Here is a 15354-nt window from a genome sequence, read left to right as displayed (position 1 = left end):
CCACCCCCCTCCCCCATTATTCTTTTCTGATTTTCAGTCTTGGACGAACCCAAGAGCATATTTTATAAGTGATCTAATTGGACATAATAAAGAAACTATTTGGAACCTCATCATGGATGAAGAATTGGAAACTGTTGTATACTTCAATGAAAAGGTGAGTTTCCTATTAAATTTACTAATACTATGCCCTAGTTTAGTGGTAATAGAAGCAAATAGGTATGCTTTACGCCTTTGTTACGTAAAATGATGGCTGTCAAATCATAAAATATTTACTTTAAATGAAACTTTAAAATATTAGCCTAGATCACAAAGATCCATTTCATCGATTATTGATTAATAATGAAATTAATACTTCAGACTACAACATTAATTCTACCTGATTCTAATCAAGAGAGTGTTGGAAAATATCATCTTTCTAGTAGTTCACCAACCAAACTTCATGATGCTATTCAACTCCACACTGTTCAAATTCAATCTAAAGTAAGTCGATAATGCCATTACTCTTAATCATGCACAATATCTGTTATGAAACAAATTTTTTCCAGAAGGATGTGCAAGCTCTGAATAGCAACGTCCACGAAATCGATTATTGAAGTAGTGCTCATATTCAATACAGTTTCTAGACTTTGCGTGAAACAGGGACAGAGACGTTTATCTTTAAGGCCAATCGTATTGTCCAACGAGACAACTTTAAAACAATAATAATGATCAATTCTTTCAGAATGATGACAAAGAGTGTAAAATATTGATAGTTCAAACCAAACAATTTCATGACAACTCGTTTTTAACATCAGTTTTAACTGAATTAGTGTATCAAGTTGATTTGTTAGATACTAAACAAACTCCTGTAGCAGTTTTCTATAAGTAAGTATAGATCGATCAGTTAATGATAACACCCATTATGACTGTAGTCGCCGTTTACTTATTTTTGATAAAAGGGCAATAACTTGAAAAATGTTCGAGTTATATTGACCCTGTTTATCATCATACAATGTTATCTATCTACCTAGGAGATTCATAATTGAATGTATCTAAAATCGCATAGTTCTAAACCTGAAGAATTGAAAATGAGATGAAATGAATGGAGTTTTAAGTTCTACTTTATGGAAGAATTGAAGAGTATATTTGTATAATATTGTATACAATTGATTCATATTGGTTTTCAGATCTGTAAGGTTGGCAGCTAAGTTTTGTATAACAAAGAATATCACCGAAAGAATAAAAGATGATAATCAAGTGGAAATACTGAATTCTACCAGACAAATATTAGAAATATTACCCAATGCTGTTAATAATATGGTAAATGTTCAATCATTTGCTGTAATCAACCATTTTGCGAAGTCTAATTTTGGGCAGAGAGATACAGTCCGATGTTCCTTTTAGACTGATGAAATTTTTGTTTATCTGCTGAAAGCCAGCCTATAACTTCTCAAACTGAAATGTGTAGTTGTGGACCAAGGCTAACGATTAACTGCTTATCTGTAATTGGTGATTGACCTGGTGTTTCGCGACATACCACCCCCTTCCCCCTTCCCCCTTTCCCCTTCCCTTCAGATATGGACAAAAACAAAATTGATTCAGAACAAGTATTTATTTAAGTCGCAAAAAATCAAACTCCATTTCAATACATTGTTATCAAGCATATGTAATATTATTTTGCAGGAAGATTACAACTTTATATATGATACAACTTCCAGTTATGTCGACAGCCAAAGTGTATATGAAAATTTATAAGATAGCATAAGGAATAATATTGTTTTGATTTATTCCAAAATAGACTTGTAAATAGTTTTGATCAGAATAAGCCGATTAGGCCCGTAACCGTAAACTTGATTGTTCAGAGGGGTATATATAGGGGTATATATAATATATCCGGAGGGGCAATGGTATATGGTGTTTAGTTGCAGTAATGGAATCATTCCAAAGTCCTTTTGGTGCGGGCAAGAGTCTTAAGTAAAATCTCGCTTGTGACCGTGCTTCCAGGAGAGGATTATCGCCTCTCCGACAGGATTTATAATATCAAACAGGTTTGATACTTGTCTGCATGTGCTCGTGCTAGTCGGTGAAACTCTTGACAAAAATCACCTTAAAGACGTTTAAGCAAATTGTATCGACACAGATCAAAGTGTACTTTTATATAAGCTAAACGCCTACAACGATTTGCCTATACAATACAAATTTATTTTAGCGATTTGCCAAAGTACTTATCCAAATCGACCAATCGACGGCGATTTGGTACGATTTGTTTGAGATTCAAGATGGCGGACAATATTGTAAAAATAATATAAGTAAAACACTTTGAGAACTCGTTCTAAGGTTATAGGAATAAAGACAAAAATAATTCTTTTACCAGCTTTTGAAATTTTTTAACAACAACAAAGAAAAAGATCTGAAGAAAATTTTATTCCATTTGCATATTTAACTGTTCAATAATATGTTCAGTGGGATTATTGGGAAGTAAACATGCATCTCGGTTATGCCGATGGTCATTTATTTAAGGCGATTTATTTTGTACCACGTGCTGATAATCAGCCGCCAAAGTGAGTTGATACGATTTGCTTCAATAAAAACGCCTTATGACTACCTGCAATACATTATGGTAATTGTTTTATATATAGACTGTTGATAACTTATCATAGTATACATACTAACCTTGCTGAGAAGGCAGGCAAGATAATGCACGCATATAATCGTATATAAATAAAAAGATTATCGTTTTAAACAAATTATGGACAACAGACTTGTTTTAGAGAAACTCTTTCAAGATACCATCTAAATATTAATTCATTAGCATTGAGTGGAAATTTCACAGATTACTTATTGGATTTTGAGGAAATTGAGATTATATTTTATAAAAATGTCTAGAATGATTTGTATTGTAAGAATACTTGTAAATAGCTCACTGTTATCTGTAAATCATTTAAAACATAATAGTCAGTATTTTAGAGGAAATAAACATATTTTAGATATCGATTTTACTTTTTAACTGTTTTCGCGAATTAATAGCAGAAAGCCGGAACCTTTTATAGCTATGGCTTATTAACTATTTCTAATCGTCAAGGCCATGGACTTATTGATTACTAGAGAAGTGTGTGTATCTGGCACCCCAGAAAAGATGCAGGCCCGGGTCCCCCCCCCCCCCCTCACTCACCAACCCACTTTCAAAGCCTGACCATAAATATTTTGAACTAGTCAAATTGAAAGTAGACCTCTACCGGATATATCAACACCCAGTTAAGCTCACAAAATCACTATTATTGTCAGAAATATCCTTCCGCTTATTTCTCATTATCTCACAAAATCTGAAAGAAAATGCAATTTCAGACATCAAATTCCACGTCTAGACAACAAATTGGTCAAAAATACGTATGCAAAAAGCCCAAAAGGGAGGGAGAAAGAGGATTTGTAGAAAGGGCACGGACTATACAATCTATCAATAAAATTAATTACTGGAGTCGGTCCATGTAGAACTTAATGGTGATAAAACCTATAATATATCATGATATATCTAAGTTTTGTTTCTCTTCTACCAAAGATGATCCTTTTTGAGTCGATACTGAATAATATTACCAAGTTTCATCAAAATCTGTTAAGAATTGGGCCTTCTAAGGTGTTTACAGGCTAGAATTTGAGCGCGTTTTTAAGAACAAGGGCAATAACTCCTACTACATATTTTTTGATTCTTCTGATTTTCGATAGGGTTCATCCTTTCGTGATTACGAACACTCACACCAAGTTTCGTCAAAATCAGTCAAGAATTGTGCCTTCTAAAGTGTTTACAAGCTAAAAATTGAACGCGTGTTCAAAAACAAGGGCAATAACTCATACTAAATATTTGTCGATTTTTCTGATTTTCGATAGGTTTCATTTTTGGGTGATTACATACACTCACACCACTCAACACACCCATCAAGAATTGTGTCTTCTAGAGTGTTAACGTGCTACAAATTGAACACATTTTCAAGAACAAGGGCAATAACTCATACTAATCATTTATCGATTTCTCTGATTTTCAATAGGGCTAATCCCTAGGTGACAACAAACACTCACACCAAGTTTCGTCAAAATCTGTCAATATTAGAACCTTCTAGAGTGTTTAGAAGCTAAAAATTGAAAACGTTATCAAGAACAAGGGCAATATCTCATACTATTTTCAATAGGGATCATCCTTTGGTGATTAGTGACACTCATACCAAGTTTCAACTAAATCCGTCAGGATTTGTGCCTTCTGGAGTGTTTACATGCTAAAATTGAACGCATTTTCAAGAACAAGGGCAATAACTCACACTAATTACTATTCGATCTTTCTGATTTTAAATGGGGTTCATCCTTGCGTGAAAACAAACACTCACACCATGTTTCATCAAAATCCGTTAAGAATTGTGCCTTCTACAGTGTTTATGAGCGTTTCAAGAACAAGGGCAATAACTCGTACTAAATATTTTTTCTGATTTTCAATAGGCTTCAGCCTTGGGTGATTACAAACAACCATACCCAACTTCGTCTAAATCAGTCAAGAATTGTGCCTTGTAGAGTCTTTACGAGTAATTGTGGACGGACGGACGGACAGACATGGGTGACGACAATATACGTCCCCAATTTCATGTCCCACCATGTCATGCACCCAGGTAAAGGTTTTCCAGAATGGCTGCTGTTGAATGCCTTCATGGGCGCAGGCCATAGTCAAGGCTTTCTGCCAGGCTTGTCTTCCACAGCCACTTCTTTACAAGGGAAGAAACATCTTTCCCTGAAGTGGAGACCATGTCAGAATGTTTCTGTGGTGGTGTGTCCTCTTTCAGATGCATGTATTCGTCAACTGCTTTGTCAATTTCTGGTGGTGCCAATGGATAGGTTTTCAAGGGGATCTGGTACAATGGCAATAGTAAATACATGTGCAGGACAGTTTTTTTTACGTCGTTATATGCAAACCGTATGAAAGAAGAAAGCTTACCTGCTAACATACGCCTACTGGCCGCTGTCAGACATGATAAAACAGTCTTTAGTGACTAAAGTACGAATTTTCTCATATTGACGAAATTTTATTAGTTTGAATACAATCAGTTGAAAACTGTAGTCTCTATAGTGTTTACAAAAAAAAATTGACCTGCTTTTTCTTAGTCAAGGGCAATAACTCAAAAACCTTTCATCAAAAATACGAAAAGAAGAACTTGTTATCAATTCCAATGATCACACCAGGTTTCATCAAAATCGGTTGAAAACTGTAGCTTTTATTGTGCTCACAAACAAATTTTGAAGCGTTTTTACAAAGTCAAGGGCAATAACTCAAAAACCGTTCATCGAAAATGCGTCAAGTTAGAACTTGTCCGAGGTCTTATCAATTCCAATGATCACACTAAGTTTCATCAGAATCGGTTGAAAACAGTAGCTTCTATTGCCCTCATGAACTATTTTTAACAAATTTCGACGCGTTTTAACGAAGTCAGGGGCAATATCTCCAAAACTGTGCATCGAAAATACGTCAAATTCTAACTTGACTGAGATCTTATCAATCTAAAGCATCACGCCAAGTTTTATCAAAATCAGATGAAAACTGTAGTCTCTATAGTGCTCACAAGAAATGTTGACGGACCAACGGACAGGGGCGACGACAATATACGACCACATATTCATGTGGTTGTATAAAAAGTGACGACAAACCAAACTGGTGGTAAAAAGTAAAACTGACATAAATAACTCAAAGATGTTTATAATTATATTTTTATTAAAATTGTTATTATGACATGTATTGAACAGCAGTATTATATCATTCCATTAATTTATACAGTCAAAAAACAATACAATAACATAACAAACAAATAAAATATTTCAAAGAAGACAAAGCCATTTTACAGTCTAAGTAAATTTTGTGAGGCTTATATTAGGAACACTTCATGCAAATAGCAACTAACTTTATAAAACGTCTGGCGAGAAAGAGACACTATAATATATATATCTCCTCGTGAGAATGTCCATCTACAGCAGTGATTCATTGTCAATATATTGTGAATGGTTTCCCTGATGACTCTACATTATTGCACTGGAATCTTAGTTTACTGTCTTATTCGTAGTTCTGGGATTCGAATAAATCCCACTAAACGACTACCAATTATTGCACTAAGAGCAATTTACTGTGCACAGAATCCTAATATCAATAGATGACTATTGCTGCGTTGGTGCATGGGTTAACCCATAATAAATCGATTTGAGCAAATCAATACGTCAAGCATTTTAATAATGTGTCATGTCTTAAAGCTGATCTTTTTGTCAGAAATACTAAAATACTGTATTACCTGAGTTTTTCAATACTGAAATGACCTATTAACGCACATCTAACTAATCTGTCATTTAAAACAGGAATTGATAATTGATGGTAATTTGATGGTACTTTAAAGTGATACTACCTCTTTGAATGGACATACAAATTTAAAGTCTTAAACTTTTTCATTGATATTATAGTCATCAGATGAATTTACAAGGTGCAAGGACTAAAGAATAGAATCTCTATATAAGACGATATATAGATTAAACTAAATAATTTTTGAGCATTTTTCTAAGCATGTTTCAAAACTACTTAGTTTAAAAATTTGGAATTTATGGTCGTCGTAATAGGTAGTATACCTTTTACGTGTTATACTGTTAGATAGTGGCATTTATATTGTAACATTTGTATCATAAGATATGTCAAAAAGACCCTGGTGTAACCTTTGATCAATTATACTTTATATCATGTTTGATTTACTTATCGATAACAATGGTTGTTCTGTCGACTAAAATGAAAGAATTTTCTTTCAGAATCAATTTACAAATAAATTAGAATCTCAAGAAGTAGCTCTGTGGATATATCCTAATGTCTATATCCTGCCTAATATATAAATTTCTAACATAAATCATAATTTTACCTCAAGGAATCATTTTGGCTGTATTGACCTACTATTTAACCATAATGCACTGGTAAATTGTTACAGAATAAAGCGTAGAAATCCATTCTCTCGTCAAATTGAAAAAAATCAAAAAATCAAGTAGCTGAAGTGAACCATATCCACTACACATTTTTTCATTTCCGAGAATGGTATGAAATTTGAAGGAATGCGTATAAATAAGAGCGTTTTCAACCATAAAATGAAATACATCCTAACATGATTTTAGGGTTGCAAAAACATGAGCAAATGATACAGGCATTGGTATACTTTGGTATAAGTTGATCTAACTTTAGCGACATCTACATAATGTGCAGATGTTATCATTCATATTATGCATACTAACAGTACAAAGTCTTGATTTAATAAGTACAGTATGAGTGTAAAGATTGTATTATTTACAAATAGGTTTTATGAAAAGTCATGGTTTAAAATTAATGAGCAAAGAGAGATATTATATACATAGTAATACTTCTTTGTATATTGCAAGTTCAAGTTTCGAGTATCATCTTTCTTTTGCTTTCTTGCTGAGGTCCCTATAAAATTAATAATTACAATTGTAAATATGCATGCAGACTTTAGATCTATCTAAATGTTATACACGGAACTTGAACTCACTACAATGGTTTGAGTATATTAGCACTAACATCACGAATCAACAAGAAATACATAATTTATCACAAATAATAACAAATGAACAGAACACAAGTACCAAATGAAAATATATATTGAGCAAATCAACTTTTAAGGCGTCATAATAAACGGTTTACGTTAACACTAACTTCCTCGAGTTGGTGACGTTGATCTCGTTCACAGGTGCAGTGTAAAAAACAGATTGACAATGCATCCATAAACACTAAATAGAATCATACTTTTTTTGAAGAATCGGTATAAAAACTTGTGTGAGTTAAATTATCATATAAGACACGCATAATAGTCCTTGAGAATAAGACCAAAGATGGAAGATCATAAGGCAATTTCACGTTTCGTATAAATATATAATTCCAAGCCTTGTATTAAAGCTTTTATTTTTTGAATATAAGAAAGTTGGGATATAAGATTGAACACAATGAAATAAAGTAGCTCATAACAGCAACGTTTATGGCACATATTTGACAATTGCCATGTCTAGGTCCACAAGCACAACATGTTAATGCCCGCAAACGTCCAAAAAAGCCAGTATTAAATTGCCTCGCATTGTAAGTCAATTTCTTCTGTTGGTTGTTCACGACTAGTTAATGGAGCCTGGGAGTTCGAACTCGCATTCCGGGTTCTGGTTCTAGTACGTTTCACTGCAGCACCGGTATGATAATATTTACCACAAATTGTACAGTTTATTACCTCGTCAAAACTCTCACCTAAATCATCAGCTAACTTAGAATATAACACTGGTCTTAAACACTTTCCTAATAATACCATACAATACATATAGTCCGATACAGTGAATAAAGTATGAAGATAATCTTCATCTTGAATATTATATGCTCGTTCCGCCATTCCCTTGTGAACGTAAAATAAGTGGATACTTAACACTTGGTAGGGAAGCTGGCAAACCACAAAAGAAATTACAATTGCATTGATAAGCCTTGATGTTCTTCGTGCATGTCCTGAATAACTGTCTGCAAAGTACCGCTTACCAACAGAGTAAGTAATCCCATAAAGACACAAAATAAACATTAGTGGTAGGAAGAGAATAAAACCAGCTTCCAGCCACAATGTGGTACTAAGACTAGTTGAATCGGTATAAGTACACACGGTATACTTAGGGTCTTTTTCATAGATAAAGAAAAATGGTATAGATGCAAGAGAGGCTATCGTCCAACAAACTGAACTGCTTATAAATGCATGCTTTGGTGTCGGTGGTGGATGTCCACGGTTTGTTAACACTATTCCACGCAATACGGATAAAATCACAATATGATAGGAAGCCACATAACCAGTCGAACTCGACAAATACTGGCTTATTTTACACCAAGCATTTGTCGTCACGTCAGTTGCTTGAATAGTGTATATAATTCTAGAAGGCCCAGCAAAAGCCAAATTAATGATATCTGCCAATGCCAACCCGCCAAACACTACATAAATATCAATACGAAGCTGTTTGTATTTTATTAATGACCTTAACATCAACGTATTGCCTATTATACCAACCAACATAAAGATGCCAATCAGAATACAGCTGGCCAGCGAGTCTTTGTTAAGATAAATTCCTTCATTCATTTTGATCAATTAATAAACCTTTCAGACTAGAAGTTTGCTGGATATGTTTCTACCAAGAGCTTTCAAATATCTCAATTGTCCACTTGGGTACTTCGTTTGTCATTTCTTGCAACTATTGGTGAGGAATATCAATTAACCATGAGTACTTAAATAGAATAAAATAAGCTCTTAGAAGTCAAAGCTTGAAATTAAACCATTTCATGAAACACTTAGCCTAATAAATTGTGAATGTAGAACGTTGAAGATGCCATCAACCAGATGCAACCAAATCTGAAAAAGAAAGAAGCCTAATTAATAATAAGAAGAAAATACCTTGAGTGAGTTTTTTTTCGTTTTCACTACCTTATTGATGCTGTTGAAATATTTTATATAGGGGGTGTTATTGCTGCTCAGTTCTGAGAATTTAGTTTCTATAAGTATTCAATGACATTTCATTTCAATCATTTGAAATTTCATAATGAAAAAATAGGGGCATGGTAAGAACTACGACTTGAGTTCATCGGTATATTTGTTTGTCGCCTTTTGGTTTAAAGTGTGACATTTATTATGTCGGGACCAATTTATGTCTAAGCTATAGATAAGATGTAGTATTAACCAGATTTCTAATGTTGCAACTAAGATCTAGTACTTTTACGGCATAACATGTTATGTTATTACATATGTTCTATAGCTTACACTTTTAACCTCATGTTTACAATGTTTAATACACATAATATTTGCATACGATAATTATATATCACTCGTTGTAATGTATTTGAAGTTCCAGTCCAGGATTTTTATGTCAAAAACATATTCGTTGCTCGTGAACACAATCTAGAACCAAAACAGTAAAGCTGCATATATTCTGTCATAGACTTGTTGTGAGATAGTGTTGTTGAACGTAACATTATATAATTCTTAAATCGCAATCGTTCGTTCTAAGCACAAGCGCACGATGTTCTGATAGCTATAATTGCAAAAGGTTTACGAACGTATTTCACCCTTCTAAGATAAGATATATTGTGTGAACTCAAATTATGGCACATCTGGAAGTTCCTGTTCTCACAGGAGATAACCAACCGGATAACCATTCATGAAAGTTTATAAGCTTAACAAGCTGCATTTGTACATCATATCATATGAAAATTTTCTGATAACTTATGGTAAATAGTTGAAACATTTAATTCATTGACCCTGTTCCATAATTTTTAAAGGGGAACAGTCGGCATTTTCGGGGATTGATTTGGGTCTTTATTGTTCTTTAATACATGTAGTCTTAAGAAGTTCCTAAAACGCACGAAAATCGCATAATCCCTTGAAACATGGGGCCTACCTCAAACTAGAAATTCCACTGTCCATTGCTTTGTTTGTTTATATGACATAGTCTCAGTAAAATTCGAGTCGAATTTTTAACTTTCAAACGTGAATAATTTTATGGATACACATGGATTTGCAAACTCTAACTGATTATGTAAGTTAAAAAGATTCCTGTTTCTGAAACTAAGGTAAGGTTGGTCGAACGGATAGTGAAGGTGCTCCTTTAACATAAGACATATAATCTTAGCCAAACGTAGTGCCATGAGTGTAGAAATAGGAATGTAAGCTAAAAATATAATACGCACTTGAACTTACTTCGAAAGAGGAACAGGTTAAAATTATATCTTTATTATTTCTTTTTATATTACTTGCATACAGAATATGACCTCAAATAATATAGTTATATAGTAATGTATAATGTTACTAGCACAAACAGATAAGTTCTAATAAATACCAAAATGGGACAGTAAATGCGTCGGAATTACATGATTTTCGGTCTCATTCATTCTTAATAGAGATATTTTGAATCTGCAATTTTGAAATCGTTTCATGCTTGTCCGACATCACCTTGTTGTATGATGTCGGAATCAAAGGTTAAAAGTATAAACGTCTAACGGATAGTGAAACTACAATATCTTGTAATGAATTAACAAAGGTTCTATAAAAAAAAAAATATGTGTATCGGGGACACTGATAGCATCAATTTCCATCATTCCAATTTCCAATCGGACATCTGTACTTACTTCAATATAACTTAAATAAAGTGTTGGATGACGTCACTAATCGCCAAGGACCTTATGTGATAAAGCAAATTTGCGAATAGTAGCGTCATCAAACAGTTACCTTTAGTCGAATTGCAGGAACGGTTTGAAAATTGGAATGGAGCAAAATAATGCTATCGGTGTCCCCGATACACATAAATATTTTATTTAGAAAACCTCTTTACAATCCCTTTAATTAAAGTTAGATTCTCATTAATTTGAACATGGAGCAGAAAAGTAGGACGTAAAACTCCATTCATTTCATTTCATTTCGTTAATTTGAGTCGTAACAACTCCATAATTCTTGGAAGACACCACTCCACTCTCCAAAGTTTCACCAACCAAGTTACTGTTAAGACCATCATCTTGACACAAAATTAGCCCGAATTAGAGTTGACATTTTACGGAACCAAAGAAGACAAAGTTGATATAATTTGCTAAGTCGGCCATTAATGTAATTGAAGCACATTTCACCATATGGTATAATTTACCAATTACGTATCAATGAATGTCAAAACGTCATACGTGATCAACAGCATCCTTCTATGTCCCTTGTTTTAAATACATAAAGCGCATAAAAGTCCTTCGTAATAAGATTTTGCACAAACTAATAACTCCTAAGAATTGCTGCACAAAAAAAAAGAACAATAAGTGGTAATCGCTTTTGCCATTTGTATAAATTTATACCTATAAATCGTATTATCTAGATAATCCTTGTCTGGAAATAATCTTCTACACAACACGAGAAGTCTTCTGATATTCCACACACGCTGAGATAAGTAGGCAAACAAGTGAATGACTTGTGAAATATTATTGTGTAGGTTGAAATCCAAAATATTTTATGTATGGAGGATTGAAAGCTGGTTGATAGTTCAAGAAAAATCCGATTCCTGATAGTTTTGGTTCAGACGTTGGTCCGAAATCAAAATATTTGATAATATTTAAATGGAACAAAGCAAGTTAGGTACCAGGTTCCAATACATTACAGAGAAACGTCTCCGCAAATCAACGGTCATACAACAAAATAACGTCCACGTAATAACTAATAAACCACTCGCCGTGGAAAATCTCGTTATACATTCTTGAAAGATAGCATGCCAGACAAGGAAACATACGCCCACTACCAGCTACCAGAAATGATAACAAAGTCTGTAGTGGCATAATAATGATTTTTAAACTAATCTTAAAAATATATACATATAGTCAAGGCAAAAACCTCTAAAACAGTTCATTAAAATTATCATCAAATCAAAACATGAACAGAGTCTTGTCAACATACACACACTCTGGAACCATGTGCTTATTACCAATTTCAAACTAGATTGAATCCCATCAGTATCTAACTGCATAGCAAGTTTCAAGATCGGAAAAAGCCTGCTGTCTCTATGGTGCCTACAAGCCAAATTTGACGTGTTCTTACAAAGTAAAGGGCAATAACTGCGATAACGTTAATCCGATTATTACTAATTTCAAGCTTTACTGAGATCTCATCAATATATACATGCATATCAAGTTTCATTAAGATTGGATGAAAACTATAGTCTCTATAGTGCCTACAAGTCCAATTTCACGCATTTGTATTAAGTCAAGGGCAATAACTCCATTCATCCGATTATTACCAATTTCGAATTTGACTGAGCTCTTGTCCCTATATACATATAACCCATAATGTTTCATCGAGATCAGATAGAAACTGCACAATTTATAGTGCTTACAAGCCAAATTTAAGTCAAGAGCAATAACTCAGAAACTGTTAATCCAATTATTACCAACTTGAATATATACATGCATACTAAGGTTCATCAAGATCAGATAAACGCTACAACGCTATCGTGCATACAAGCCAAATTTAACGCGTTTTTACTAAGTCAAGGGCAATAACTCTGACACCTTTCACCGATTATAAACAATTGCGACCAAAATCTCATCGATATATACATGCATACTAAGTTTCATCAAGATCAGAAAAAGCTGTAGTCTCTATCGTGTGCATACAAGAAATGACAACCGACGGACCGACGGACGGACAGAGGCGACGGCAATATACGTCCACATTTTTATGCGGGCATATAAAAAGTGCAATCTTTCAGCATGAAACAATACAGAGCACAGGAAACCATTTTTAACCAGCTCAGAAGAGAATCTTACGACGCTAACATTATACTTGAACATAAACTTGGTACCCAAGAGAGATGGTCCAGATCACACAAGCATCAGATCGTTTAGTATTTACTTACCAGACAAATATACCCTGACTTACGACCATTTATTCTAAAATCAATTTTGTATTGCTATTGACTTGAGAAAGGCTTCATTTAAATGTAACTTGTCACCATACTGACAAATAGGGTATTGAATTTTGTGTATGATGTATTGAAAATGTCTGCTTCGAGAAAAAATTCATTAAAAGTTTTATGAAGTGTCATTTACATTATGTCCAAACTGACATTTAATCTAATATGATACGAACATTTAAGATATTTTTTATCATCATTTTATTTAATACATAGTTTTGTCAGTAATGATATTATGTTTACTGCGTGTATGATGTAATAGTTTGGCTGATAGATGCGTGGACAGAGCGTGGGTGTTACTGAGCTCAATATTTTGATATACGTAAGGTACAATTTCTATGTGGATTGGTGCTTAAAGTGTTATCTGGATCAGAATGTATTTGGCTTTTTAATAGAGAGAATTGAAAATTCAGTGTTTCTAATAAAACTAAACTGAACTAGTTGATATGATACTTGCAACAAAATAAATCACAGTATCTGGGAGTAGCATTAATTTGCTAATAGCAAATTGCTGAAGTAATTAAAAATTGTTACTTTAGCAGACAGAAGGTGTAACAACTAATAAAGGTCCTCTGCAGAGGACAAGTAAAAAATCTTTAAATAACCAAAAAAACAGAATCCGTCCCTAAGAAACAAATTATCATTGTATATCTGTATATCTTGTCTGAAATTATAGTATAAATATAGTAAATATAAAAATCCATACAAGCATGACCAAAATCTCGTCTCGTGAATGGATATCCTAGCAAAATTTAGTTGCACACTTCAGAGGCGTTGATGATATTCATTGACCCGATCTGGAGCTATAAGGTATGATGTAAATTATAAAATGCTGAAGATAAACCAGTGCACGCGTTCTCACCGTTAATCAAAATCAAGGTCGAGCAGGTGATCGTTTTGTTGTAATGGAAACATTAATTGTACCCGAATATTACAATCGCTTTCAATTATCAGAGTATTATCTCCGATAGAGAAAACATATAGGCCATGCTTATAACGATCATTAGATGTTAATAATCCTTCAAAATAAGTCAAGAGTTCATTGACCATGGTCACATAACCTGTTCAAAATAGGTAAATCAAACTCTAAAACATGGTAAAATTGATATAACCTCATTTCATCCGAGGTAATAAATCGTCAATTTTATTAAGAAAAACAGTGAACGCAAAGATTTTATCAGAAACCCGTTATTGGATGTTAGTCAGGCAGCTACTATCTAATCCTATCAATCTCTTGCGATCTTTGGTTACGAATTGTTACTGAAAAATGTCTAGTCCAGTTTCTCACGCCTTTCTTCTGAAATTAATGTTTTTCGTAACGATTTGCTTATTCCCTCACTAAACTATACGTTGGAATGCTACTGAAGTCTGCCAAGAAAACAGAAAAGATGAACTGATACCTTTCATTACTATTAACAATAATATAAATCTCATTTTTATTAATTTTATTTGTTTATTTGTGTCCGTTGAACAGCTGATGTTAATTTCTATTGTTATAAGTGATCATAGATATGGACATAGATTGATTTTACAATGTCGAGGATTTAAAATGTTCGTCTCTGAGTCTGGTACTTCAGACTAGGCTATTCCTTTTTTATTTTGAATTTAGTAATTTTAGTAATTCTAAAGCTTCGCGGGCGAGTGACTTGTTATTCATATCACGATTTATATAATAAAATAGAAATACTAACATTAAACCGTAATGTATATCGTGTGTCCTTGACCTTCACAAATATCTGACTTGTCCCAGATAGTTAAGAAGATATACTAAACTTTTGGTAGCTGTAATGCTAAAGTTCATTGTTCTAGTTGTTAATATTTGTGGTGCATTTTCAGCATAACCATTGTAGGTTAAAAACATTTTAG

At 33.5% G+C, this 15354-nt stretch overlaps 1 protein-coding gene across 1 annotated transcript; it reads right to left on the bottom strand.

Moving 5' to 3' along the window:
• Positions 1-7622: 7622 nt before the first annotated feature.
• LOTGIDRAFT_228058 (hypothetical protein) lies at positions 7623-9137 on the bottom strand (the record flags this gene model as incomplete). Its single annotated transcript, XM_009045797.1, has 1 exon — positions 7623-9137. The coding sequence occupies one exon, from the start codon at positions 9135-9137 to the stop codon at positions 8100-8102; it is 1038 nt and encodes a 345-aa protein (XP_009044045.1). The 3' UTR covers positions 7623-8099.
• Positions 9138-15354: the final 6217 nt, after the last annotated feature.

This window comes from Lottia gigantea (assembly GCF_000327385.1).
Source record: "Lottia gigantea unplaced genomic scaffold LOTGIsca_1, whole genome shotgun sequence".
Classification (NCBI taxonomy): domain Eukaryota; kingdom Metazoa; phylum Mollusca; class Gastropoda; family Lottiidae; genus Lottia; species Lottia gigantea.
Note: the sequence above shows the minus strand (reverse complement) of the source record. Positions and strands in the feature narration are given on the sequence as shown.